Source organism: Glandiceps talaboti, chromosome 4 (genome assembly GCF_964340395.1).
Source record: "Glandiceps talaboti chromosome 4, keGlaTala1.1, whole genome shotgun sequence".
Taxonomy (NCBI): domain Eukaryota; kingdom Metazoa; phylum Hemichordata; class Enteropneusta; family Spengelidae; genus Glandiceps; species Glandiceps talaboti.
The window spans coordinates 9,231,579-9,245,307 of NC_135552.1; the positions used below are offsets into that span (position 1 = coordinate 9,231,579).

Here is a 13,729-nt window from a genome sequence, read left to right on the forward strand (position 1 = left end):
TTTTAAGAATAAAAAATAAATTGGATTATGGAAATACATTGTATATAATCTAAAAAGTGACCGCTATGTAAAGTCTATATGTGATTCCATATGGTTATTGGTTTCTAGTAGAAAAAATGTGTTTATTCATGTTTATAGCTAAAATTAAAAGCTAACGGCGCCCTTTCATCTTCAATGAATTGTTGTGGCGTTCTTCATTATGGTTGATACGTATAAATTTTTGGATAATAATGTACTTAACTGATGAGTGATGATAATAATCGTTTCATTTTCATATAAACAGTTTAAACCCATGATTAATGGCGTACAGTCTGTTTATTCAGGTTCGACTGGTAAGAAAATATATCCCATACACAAAACTGAATCTGACAAATTTGCATATTGTCAACTCGCCACGTATGTAATCCTACTACTGTGAAGGCAACATTCCCTGTTCTAAATTGACGGTGATTTCCGGAGAAAACGTCCGCCTGTCTTGGTTGTTCCTGCTCCAAAGTTAATTTTTAGCTGCCCAAGATATACTTGTAAGTACATTTTTTTCTCACTTTCACTGAATTTTTGAGTCATTAGTTTCTCTGAACACTTTGAGTTTGTGTGAGTTTGGCGAGAAACGTATGAAAGTCTCCCAAATAACTGATATATACGTGTCATTTTGATCGGCTGTATTTTTCACTTCACAAATGTCTGAGTTTTATTCGGTCCATTTGAAGTCTGTTTTAACTATAAAAAAGAGGCGTTCACTATCACTCCATTCAAACAATAGACATCTCATAATTGTAGTCCGTTTTATTCTATTCTATCCCAATCTATTCTGTTCTGTTCTATTCTATTCATTACTGTAAAAATTGTGAACTTAAACTTGTCTTCGTATCTATGCTACTGCTATCCTCGATTTCCTGAAGAATTTTTTTTCAGAAGTTCCATCTTTTTTATGATAAATTTTGAATCATTTGTAACTATTTTTTTGAAATAAAAATATATCCTTATCAATAATTTCAGATTATCGAATATTCAACAATATTTTGTATATATGTTAGGGGACATATACACGTCAGTTTCTTTTACGTTATGTACAAACGTGAACGAATGGCGGCCATATTTGTAGCTTAAAATCATTATATGTTGTATAACGCCATATAGAGACGTCATTCAAGTGTCTACTCACATACTATAGGTGAAAGCATCACCAGAAGACCATACGAAGGGGAGAGTGCAGAAAGTGGAGCACGTGCTTGAGGCTATCAACATTAGAGTAAGATGTATTCATTTCACCTCATAGAGAAAGCACCAGCTAAAATACCTCAAACGAAATGGGTTCATTATATAAGTCAGGCGATTGTATTTTTAAAAAAAAATGTATGTCCTGCCATCCACAAACATATAGATGCACAACACCAATCCACTGTTGATACAGCCCATACATCCAACGACTGTCAAATACTACAAACATCTGAACACACAGAGACAGCATGATGAATCCTTTTACACATATTAGTGGTGATGTTATGGTTATAGCAGGGTCTTAGATAGATAGCTTAAAATAGCCATATGGATGAGAAATGCTAATTTAATTTAATTTGGAATTTACTGAATAAAACATCTTAAACACCGCCATAAAAACGGTTGTTGTTTCCGACAGTGTTTATGACAAGATTTGAGAAAGAGTATATTTTCATTACTGGAACAGTCGTTACCTAGATTTGTATCTTATTTGACCAGATGCTGTTTAGATGTATATTTTATTGTTATATGGTTGATTTTATATACATTTTATCTATTGTTATTTTTATTTTATTATGGTATATATGAACGCAAAATCCTTCCTACCACACAGATAAACAGTTATACGCAATGTAATGATGACAGTATTCATTATTATGCACAGTACTATGTAGACTATTGTCGCTGAAATTAATAGAATTAAACATAACATGGTGTGGACGATCCATGAAGATTATATTTTAGGTGTTCGTATCCTCAGTGAGCAAGGAGCCCGTTGTCTGTATATATGCATTCTACATGCTTACTATTGCATGTTATAGGTTATGTATTTGCACACACACAACTAGTATTTGAATAAAACATATTTCAGAAGGTGTTTTCAGGAATACGACAAAATACAATCTGCGTCTGATGAGTACAGACTAAGTAATGAGATGCATGAATCAATTAACATAGCCAAGGCATTTGTGAGCAACTGCAACTGCAACGTTACTCTGTTACCAAACGTTACTCCATTCAATTTATGTGTTGTTGATGCTGCATTATATCCAATATCCAAGGTATAAACTACCTATAATTCTGGTGCTTTTATGTGTAATTACCGTCTCATTTATACAGATTTGGGGGAAAATGAGTAAAATTATCCTAGTTACTGGTGGCACTGGATTGGTTGGTAGGGGTGTTGAAAAAGTCGTGAAAGAAGAGAAAGAGAGAACAGATGAAAAATGGATATTTGCCTGTTCCAAGGATGCTGACTTGACGTAAGTCAAATATTTTGCAGACGTGGCCGAAACTGTTTACGTTATGTTACGGTGACGTAAGTCCGCGCGCGCGCGCGCGCGCGTTTGTGTGTGTGTGTGTGTGTGTGTGTGTGAATGTGCGTGTGCGTGCGCGCACGTGCCAGCCTGTCAACAAAGACCCACTCTTTCAATGAAAAATAATGCAAAGAGTACAAGACCAAGAATTAGTATATTCGTGATGTTATTGACAGAGGTTTCCCCAAAAAGGGGCAATACACGTCAAATGCAGAACAAGGGTTTCTTTTAAAAACATTTCAAAGTACAATAGGTTATCAAGGTATTATTTTGTCATCATGTATACATTGATAGCACTAATAAATATGAGTGTACTAATGTCAGAAATATGTCTGACTAGATTTTTCCTTCTATTTGCAGCTCATTTTGATCATCTTTGTCTATAGATATAATACATATGTTTGGTGTATTCATATTACAGAAATGAAGCCGAAACTCTGAAGTTGTTTGAGAAGTATAAACCAACACATGTGATACATCTAGCTGCAAAGATTGGGGCTCTTTCCAGACATGTGAAAATGAACCTGGATTTCTATGTAAGTAAATATTTGTATTATAATTTTTCCTCCTTTATCAAACCTTATCACACAAGTGATCCTCCTTGACATCGCCAGAGATCCTCCTGACCATCACCTCTGATCCTCCTGACCATCACTTGCGATCCTTCTGACCATCACATGTGAACCTCCCATCCACCACCATCGATCCTCCTGACCATCACCTGTGTCCAAGGGTAGTACATGACAAAGTACAAATTTTGCACCTGACCATCACCTGTGATCCTCCTTACCATCACCTGTGGCCATATTGTCCATTACCTGTGTGCAAGAGGGTAGTATGTGACAAAGCACAAGAAGGTCAAAGGTGATAGGTCAAATATAATTTGTTTCATAAATTGTCGACATCTTTGGTTTTCCAATTTTCGCTGGGTTTATTCGGGGGGGGGGGGGGTGTTATAGTGCAGACATAATTGTATCTAGTCATTGGTTGATGTACACATAACAATGGCATTATACATGATCGATTTGATAGCATATATTTATTAATAAGTCAAGGACCCCCCTATTAGCCCATTCAATTTGCTAAAAGAAGACTCTTTATTGCAATTGAGGTAGGCATCGTCAGTAATACAGCTAAGACTACTGTTCTTTTTAAAGTACAGTCTATGCAACATCAATAAAATTAAACAAGTCGTCAATTTATTGACTATGCTGCTTAGTGGAACGTCACTGAAAATGTTATATTTCTTCTTACTCAATGATACAAACTTACAGGCCTTATCTGCCAAACTCTTCGAGCTGTAACTTGTATTTGTATGTATGTATGTATGTATGTATGTATGTATGTATGTATGTATGTATGTATGTATGTATGTATGTATGTATGTATGTGTGTGTGTGTGTGTGTGTGCGTGTGCGTGCGTGCGTGCGTGCGTGCGTGCGTGCGTGCGTATGTATGTATGTATGTATGTATGTATGTATGTATGTGTCAATACAAAGTTAAACGAAAACGCTAGTTGTATGTGTAATGTCCTGTACACCTAGTCATCTCAGTTGAAGGATACTAAGAACAGTTTGACAATTGTTCTCTTTGGACTCCCCCCCCCCTACCCACAAGTAAAAACGATTATGAATCCAGTTGTACAACTCTAAATGTAACTACGTATTTGCAAATGTGTAGTGATGACATATATTAGTTTACAACAGATGGCACTAATCTATCACAAAGATTACATTTATAAAATATAGCTTGAGAGTATTGAAATGTTAATGATTCAAAGGGGCTTTTCAACGAAAATATTCCAAAACTTGTCAGGATTTATTATTGTAACAGCTGCTGTGTCATACACTCACGCACATCATTAATTATGTACATATTATATACTATCGTGAATGTATACATGTATGTATGTATGTATGTATGTATGTATGTATGTATGTATGTATGTTATTTTACGTACAATAACAAAACATTTTACACATGTTGCACTTTTTGTACCTTTTGCAATTCATCGAGTTACAAACAAGGAGTTGATAAATGTTATTTCACATTGTTTTTTTTTCAAGTAGAAAAACATTGTACAGTTGTTTCATAAATTAAAAATCCAAAATAAATACCCAAGTCTCATTCATATGGGCTCTTTAATGACCCTTGATTATTTCTCTCTCAACAGCTTGTTAATACGAAGATAAACGAAAACGTGCTATACGCTAGTTACAAGTATAATGTCCAGAAGTGTATATCTTGCCTATCAACATGTATATTTCCAGAAAATATGAAGAAATATCCTATGGACGAGAGTGTTGTACATCTTGGCCCTCCTTATGACCCCATCTATGGATATGCCTATGCCAAGAGAATGCTTGATGTGTTAAACAAGTGAGTAAATCTAATCTAGTTTCATCTCATCTCATCTCATCTGAGCTGAGCTGAGCTGAGCTGAGCTAAGCTATGCTAATAATGCGCCTGGCGCCGGAAACATAACACTTTGTATTCTTCAGTGGCATCTAATTCATACGAAATGCGTTTATAGTTTGTTCCTAAACCATGTACATGACGTAGAATTCAATTAAATGATGTTATTAAGTGGAGAAGAGATAACGTGCATTTATTTAGATAGTATGTTCATCCAAAGAAAATACAAAAGACCTAAGGGTACTGTCATTTCTCGTCTTTGATTCGCAGTGACAGGGCCCCGTAGGTCATTCATATTTTAATGTAATTGCATGGGTTACTGGTACTGTAACAGTAAATTACGTATAAAAAACCTCATTACTAATACCAGTCTTGTCAAGACGGATGTTCGAACACGTATATATATGTGCTCCCCCCAACCGTGTTCATATAAACATGATGACGTCATCGCGTCCACCCAGTTGATTTTAGTTTAAACAGATTGAAGGTGGAGTCCTCGTTGGACATTGCATATCAGTGCAGTCCTAGAAACTTAAGAAAGGTAAAAAACGTTTCAAACGTATTAAATGAATATTAATGAGCGATGAAGACAGCCTGTTAGTTTGTGATGGATTACTACTGACATGCACCCGTTGTGCTTCATTTATTTAACTCCTTTCATAACCATCTTGACTAGACTGGTATTAGTAATGAATTTATTAATATGCAATTTACTGTACCAATTTAGAATTTTAGACTAGCTGTTACCATGGTGAATATACATGTGTGATAACAAAAAGTGAAGCTGATTCGCATTTAATCTGTTTTCATTCTCTCTTCTTTTTAGAGGTTACAATGATGACCATAATTGCAAGTTTATTTCTGTCATTCCTACCAACGTATTTGGACCCTATGACAACTTTAGTGTGGATGAAGGTCACGTGATGCCAGCTTTGATTAATAAAGTGTACAGTGCTAAAAGTAAGTCAATTCTGTCAACTTCTCATGATATTAAGTACTCAGTCCTCCGCTACATGTACCATATGCTTGTGTGTGTGTGTGTGTGTTGTTATTTTTACTTCCTGTATAGTGCTCAATCTGGGGTTGAATTGTTTTTATTTTTCGATTTCGCTACGTAGCGGATGGTAGCGAAGGTAGCAAAGTAAAATTATTGTCAAATTACCAAAACATGGCCTGGGATATTAATGCTCCATAGATGTCGTAGGAACTACTTTTGCACAAATTAATTAAATGGGGTATCCTTTTAAATATCATCTGTTCTGTGTATTTGAATAATTGTTATTCATATGGCACCTTGAGCAGTTAGTAAGTGACGTTTTCATTATTAATGAAGTGACCTGTTACATTATATACTTTCTCTCAAAATCTAGTCAAATAGCATGGCGGAGGTAGCGTAAGGTAAAGGTAGCGGAATATTTTTTCCAGCAAAAGCACCGAGATGTGGTAGCGAAGGTAGCGGTAGGTAACGAAGGGTAGCGAATTCTTTTTCCAGCAAAAGTAATGAAATGTGGTAGTGAAGGTAACGGAGGGTAGCGGAATATTTTTTCCAGCAAAAGCACTGAGATGTGGTAGCGAAGGTAGCGGTAGGTAACGAAGGGTAGCGAATTTTTTTCCAACAAAGGTAATGAAATGTGGTAGCGAAGGTAGTGTTCACTGACTGTTTTACAAATAAGAAACTCAGCTAGTCTCAACGATGTGGAATAATTACTTTACTGAATAAAGATGTACATGTATCTAAACCAGATAACAAGGATGCTCATCGTAAACCTGAGAATAAGCGTCCACCGTCGCTCTTAAATGTGGACTACAAATTAATGTCTAAAGTACTTGGTAATCGTCTGATATGCCAGTTTTGGTCAATCAGTATAAAACTTGTGATGTAAAAACAGATCAATCACAGATAACATTCAAATCATTCGTGATTTCTCCTGTATTGCCAATGCTCGAAATACTCCCGGAGCTATCATTTCGTTAGATCAACAAAAAGCGTTTGATCGGGTAGATTGGGGTTTTCTTCACCGAGTTTTGGAGAGAACGACCAGTTTTTCGACAATGGATAAAAAGATTTTGTACATATTATTTTTGTACATATTTTTTTATTTTGATATTAAACATTCCGTCATTTGTAATGGACACCTGTCAGAACCTTTTGACCTCCACGGGGGGTTAGACAAGGCTGTCCCTTATCACCTTTACTTTATGTTCTATTTATCGAGACTTTTGCGGCCGCTGTGAGGGCAGATGATTCTATCAAAGGCGTAAATATACTTGGGCGTGTCCCGACTGAGTGTAAACTGCTTCAGTAGCTGATGACAGCACGGCTATTGTTATGGAAAGCAAGTCTATTTGTAACCTTTTTTTAAGATTTGCTCGCGTTTTGATGCAGCTTCGGGTGTGAAATTAATTTTGGATAAATGCAAAGGTTTGTTGGTCGGTGGAAGGGAAAAATCGTACAATCAATCCAATGAATATTCAGTGCAATAATGTCACCTGACTCCGTCCTCGCACACATAAAATAATACATACTCTATAGCCCTGCAAGGAGTACAGTGCCCAGAAGTGACAGTCCGTATATGTGTACGTTTTGATACTCGACCCTTAAATTTTACGTTCGCCAGAACTTCAACATCAGTACAGTACAGTGCTCATGACATGTATGTATGACAAGTATATGCCCCATATACCTGTACATATACAGGCCATGTTTCCAAGCGTTTGCCAAACACAGGAGTGGTTCAATGTGCGTTATGCAGTAGAACAAGAAACTAAAAACTACTTGATATACAAAACAAAACATACTAAAAAATCATCAAAAGTTAGCTAATGTCCCTTTAATTTGTCCACATGATTTCCATTCATTCATCTATCAGTGAATTTGTCATTTAGAGATTGGGGGGGGGGGGGGTAAGATTTTAGAGAAATTAGTAAGGGGGAGGGGTCACATTTTACAGCTCAGAGATGCCCTAAATCGCCCCCAGTAATTTCTGAAGGCTCCCTTAAAGGCTTGTGGTTTAGTGATAATATCATATCATTCAATTTATTCATAGATGGGTCGGGTACTCCTCTGTTTACTGTACAGTCGAGATAGATAGTTAGCCCTCGTAATCTGTGCTTCTCTTGATTACATTCTGAAAACTGATAACGATATAAAAAAGATTTCGCCTAATAGCTGGATCAATGAAAGCGTGCATTCCATTCAACCATAGTACTTGATGTTTACTGAAAGTTTGGTTGAAATTGGCTTGTGGGTATTTGAGATGGAGGTGGACAGAGACGGACAGGACCGTATGGAGTAGGGCCCCTTCCCTCTTGGCTTTGGGGGCTTCTTTAAATGTTATTCAGCACCACAGTACACAAAATGTATGCCAGGTCCAATTAAATTTGATTTATGCATATCAGGAATAGGACTGATAACAGATATTAGTCACTCCCATAGCCCTCTCCTGGCTCGGCCAAGTGGGAAACAAATAAGGATGGAAACTGTCATAACAATGAGTATAATAATGCTTTATTGAAATTTACATAAAATGTATTACCTTTCAAAACTAAAATAAAGTTCAAACATTTTCATATTAATAATTAACATATGTGTATACACTAGTGTGTGTATATATATGTATATATATATATATATATATATATATATATATATATATATATATATATATATATACACACACACACACACATACATCTGCACCCTGCTATCGTGAATGTACGTACCAAATAACATGGAACTTGAAGCTTGAATTCTTCTTGTATAGCCTAATTATTGAACATCATTCATTATACAAATTACTCATTAAAACTAAAAGCTATATATGTTATCAAACTTTATATGACACATGTACTTTGTTATTATCAATGTATGTCCCAAATTATATTGAATTTGAAGCTTGCACTCTTAAGATACATGCATAGCCTAATCACCAAAACACATTTAATTGTGTAAATAGATTAATATCCATGGCACGTTTACCAAAACCTAATAGGCTCTAGCCATTATTTATCCTAAGAATATGCACACCAAATTTCATTTGAATTGGGCCAACCTTTTAGAGGAACGGTGACACAGCCAGACAGTCACACTCACACACAGACAGACACAGATGTTTAATCCCTAATATAGATTCTTCCCTACGGGAGGAATAGTGAAATAGTGAAAATAATTACAAAATGGCAATATATACAAACTGTTACATATAGTTGGGTATTCTCTAACAACATTCAGAAAAATCATTACAAAAAATGGGTTGCCATGGAAACCAGACTAAAATGTTTACAACAGAAAATAAATCAGAAAATCACAAACAGTTGTTTTATTTCACAAACAGTTGTTATTTGTACAAAAAATCATGAGGTATGACCTACTCAAATGTTGCTCAGTTACCATGGTAGCCGGTATAGTGTAGTAATACACTGCTAAAACAACTTTGGTTTGTTTGACACAAAATTAACATTTATCCAAAGGTAATATATAGTGCTCATTCAAAGTACATCAGGAACAATTATGAACAATGTAATGGAGAAAAATATAACAAATGCCATATTTCCCTTATTAAAATAAAGTGTAACTGTTACCAAATCAAAATGAAGGATAACTGTTCCCCAATCAAACTAGAGTGAAACTGTTCCCAAATCAAACTATTAAAGTGTAACTGTTCCCCAAGCAAAGTAAAGTGTAACTGTTCCCAAATCAAATTAAAGTTCAACTGTTCCCCAATTAAAGCCAAGTATGACTGTTCCCCAAGCAAAGTAAAGTGTAACTGTTCCCCAAGCAAAGTAAAGTGTAACTGTTCCCAAATCAAACTAAATTGTAACTGTTCCCCAATCAAATTAAAGTGTAACTGTTTGCCAAGCAAAGTAAAGTGTAACTGTTTCCCAATCAAACTAAAGTGTAACTGTTACCCAATCAAAATGAAGGATAACTGTTCCCCAATCAAAGCAAAGTGCAACTGTTCCACAATCAAAGCAAAGTGTAACTGTTCCCCAATCAAACTAAAGTGTAACTGTTCCCCAAGCAAAGTGTAACTGTTCTCCAATCAAAGTAAAGTGTAATTGTTCCCCAGTCAAAGTAGAGCGTAACTGTTCCCCAATCAAAGTAAAGCGTAACTGTTCCCCAATCAAACTAAAGTGTAACTGTTCCCCAATCAAACTAAAGTGTAACTGTTCCCCAATCAAACTAAAGTGTAACTGTTCCCTAATCAAACTAAACTGTAACTGTTCCCCAAGCAAACTATTAAAGTGTAACTGTTCCCCAGGCAAAGGAAAGTGTAACTGTTCCCAAATCAAATTAATTAAACTGTTCCACAATCAAAGTAAAGTGTAACTGTTCCCCAATCAAAGTAAAGTGTAACTGTTCCCCAATCAAAGTAAACTGTAACTGTTCCCCAATCAAAGTAAAGTGTAACTGTTCCCCTATCAAAGTAAAGTGTAATTGTTCCCCAATCAAACTAAAGTGTAACTGTTCCCCAATCAAAGTAAAGTGTAACTGTTCCCCAATCAAAATGAAGGATAACTGTTCCCCAATCAAAGTAAAGTGTAACTGTTCCCCAAGCAAAGTAAAGTGTAACTGTTCCCCAAGCAAAGTAAAGTGTAACTGTTCCCAAATCAAACTAAAATGTAACTGTTCCCCAATCAAATTAAAGTGTAACTGTTTGCCAAGCAAAGTAAAGTGTAACTGTTTCCCAATCAAACTAAAGTGTAACTGTTCCCCAATCAAAGTAAACTGTAACTGTTCCCCAATCAAAGTGAAGTGTAACTGTTCCCCCATCAAACTAAAGTGTAGTTGTTCCCCAATCAAAGTAAACTGTAACTGTTCCACAATCAAAGCAAAGTGTAACTGTTCCCCAATCAAACTAAAGTGTAACTGTTCCCCAAGCAAAGTGTAACTGTTCTCCAATCAAATTAAAATGTAACTGTTCCCCAGTCAAAGTAGAGCGTAACTGTTCCCCAATCAAAGTAAAGCGTAACTGTTCCCCAATCAAACTAAAGTGTAACTGTTCCCCAATCAAACTAAAGTGTAACTGTTCCCCAATCAAACTAAAGTGTAACTGTTCCCTAATCAAACTAAACTGTAACTGTTCCCCAAGCAAACTATTAAAGTGTAACTGTTCCCCAGGCAAAGGAAAGTGTAACTGTTCCCAAATCAAATTAATTAAACTGTTCCCCAATCAAAGTAAAGTGTAACTGTTCCCCAATCAAAGTAAAGTGTAACTGTTCCCCAATCAAAGTAAACTGTAACTGTTCCCCAATCAAAGTAAAGTGTAACTGTTCCCCTATCAAAGTAAAGTGTAATTGTTCCCCAATCAAACTAAAGTGTAACTGTTCCCCAATCAAAGTAAAGTGTAACTGTTCCCCAATCAAAATGAAGGATAACTGTTCCCCAATCAAAGTAAAGTGTAACTGTTCCCCAATCAAAGTAAACTGTAACTGTTCCCCAATCAAAGTAAAGTGTAACTGTTCCCCAATCAAAGTAAAGTTTAATTGTTCCCTAACCAAAGTAAAGTGTAACTGTTCCCCAATCAAACTAAAGTGTAACTGTTCCCTAATCAAACTAAACTGTAACTGTTCCCCAAGCAAACTATTAAAGTGTAACTGTTCCCCAGGCAAAGGAAAGTGTAACTGTTCCCAAATCAAATTAATTAAACTGTTCCCCAATCAAAGTAAAGTGTAACTGTTCCCCAATCAAAGTAAAGTGTAACTGTTCCCCAATCAAAGTAAACTGTAACTGTTCCCCAATCAAAGTAAAGTGTAACTGTTCCCCTATCAAAGTAAAGTGTAATTGTTCCCCAATCAAACTAAAGTGTAACTGTTCCCCAATCAAAGTAAAGTGTAACTGTTTGCCAAGCAAAGTAAAGTGTAACTGTTTCCCAATCAAACTAAAGTGTAACTGTTCCCCAATCAAAGTAAACTGTAACTGTTCCCCAATCAAAGTGAAGTGTAACTGTTCCCCCATCAAACTAAAGTGTAGTTGTTCCCCAATCAAAGTAAACTGTAACTGTTCCACAATCAAAGCAAAGTGTAACTGTTCCCCAATCAAACTAAAGTGTAACTGTTCCCCAAGCAAAGTGTAACTGTTCTCCAATCAAATTAAAATGTAACTGTTCCCCAGTCAAAGTAGAGCGTAACTGTTCCCCAATCAAAGTAAAGCGTAACTGTTCCCCAATCAAACTAAAGTGTAACTGTTCCCCAATCAAACTAAAGTGTAACTGTTCCCCAATCAAACTAAAGTGTAACTGTTCCCTAATCAAACTAAACTGTAACTGTTCCCCAAGCAAACTATTAAAGTGTAACTGTTCCCCAGGCAAAGGAAAGTGTAACTGTTCCCAAATCAAATTAATTAAACTGTTCCCCAATCAAAGTAAAGTGTAACTGTTCCCCAATCAAAGTAAACTGTAACTGTTCCCCAATCAAAGTAAAGTGTAACTGTTCCCCTATCAAAGTAAAGTGTAATTGTTCCCCAATCAAACTAAAGTGTAACTGTTCCCCAATCAAAGTAAAGTGTAACTGTTCCCCAATCAAAATGAAGGATAACTGTTCCCCAATCAAAGTAAAGTGTAACTGTTCCCCAATCAAAGTAAACTGTAACTGTTCCCCAATCAAAGTAAAGTGTAACTGTTCCCCAATCAAAGTAAAGTTTAATTGTTCCCTAACCAAAGTAAAGTGTAACTGTTCCCCAATCAAACTAAAGTGTAACTGTTCCCCAATCAAACTAAAGTGTAACTGTTCCCTAATCAAACTAAACTGTAACTGTTCCCCAAGCAAACTATTAAAGTGTAACTGTTCCCCAGGCAAAGGAAAGTGTAACTGTTCCCAAATCAAATTAATTAAACTGTTCCCCAATCAAAGTAAAGTGTAACTGTTCCCCAATCAAAGTAAAGTGTAACTGTTCCCCAATCAAAGTAAACTGTAACTGTTCCCCAATCAAAGTAAAGTGTAACTGTTCCCCTATCAAAGTAAAGTGTAATTGTTCCCCAATCAAACTAAAGTGTAACTGTTCCCCAATCAAAGTAAAGTGTAACTGTTCCCCAATCAAAATGAAGGATAACTGTTCCCCAATCAAAGTAAAGTGTAACTGTTCCCCAAGCAAAGTAAAGTGTAACTGTTCCCCAAGCAAAGTAAAGTGTAACTGTTCCCAAATCAAACTAAATTGTAACTGTTCCCCAATCAAATTAAAGTGTAACTGTTTGCCAAGCAAAGTAAAGTGTAACTGTTTCCCAATCAAACTAAAGTGTAACTGTTACCCAATCAAAATGAAGGATAACTGTTCCCCAATCAAAGCAAAGTGCAACTGTTCCACAATCAAAGCAAAGTGTAACTGTTCCCCAATCAAACTAAAGTGTAACTGTTCCCCAAGCAAAGTGTAACTGTTCTCCAATCAAATTAAAGTGTAACTGTTCCCCAGTCAAAGTAGAGCGTAACTTTTCCCCAATCAAAGTAAAGCGTAACTGTTCCCCAATCAAACTAAAGTGTAACTGTTCCCCAATCAAACTAAAGTGTAACTGTTCCCCAATCAAACTAAAGTGTAACTGTTCCCTAATCAAACTAAACTGTAACTGTTCCCCAAGCAAACTATTAAAGTGTAACTGTTCCCCAGGCAAAGGAAAGTGTAACTGTTCCCAAATCAAATTAATTAAACTGTTCCCCAATCAAAGTAAAGTGTAACTGTTCCCCAATCAAAGTAAAGTGTAACTGTTCCCCAATCAAAGTAAACTGTAACTGTTCCCCAATCAAAGTAAAGTGTAACTGTTCCCCTATCAAAGTAAAGTGTAATT

General features: G+C 35.9%; 1 protein-coding gene across 1 annotated transcript in view; it reads left to right on the plus strand.

The window, feature by feature from the left end:
- Positions 1–397: 397 nt before the first annotated feature.
- Positions 398–13,729, plus strand: part of LOC144433937 (GDP-L-fucose synthase-like) — a 33,490-nt gene continuing 20,158 nt past the window's right edge. Inside the window, exons 1-6 of the mRNA XM_078122347.1 lie at positions 398–524; positions 1,175–1,252; positions 2,341–2,483; positions 2,959–3,073; positions 4,711–4,916; positions 5,779–5,912. Coding sequence (XP_077978473.1) covers positions 2,353–2,483; positions 2,959–3,073; positions 4,711–4,916; positions 5,779–5,912 — 586 coding nt within the window. The 5' untranslated portion in view covers positions 398–524; positions 1,175–1,252; positions 2,341–2,352. The remainder of the gene's footprint in view (positions 525–1,174; positions 1,253–2,340; positions 2,484–2,958; positions 3,074–4,710; positions 4,917–5,778; positions 5,913–13,729) is intronic.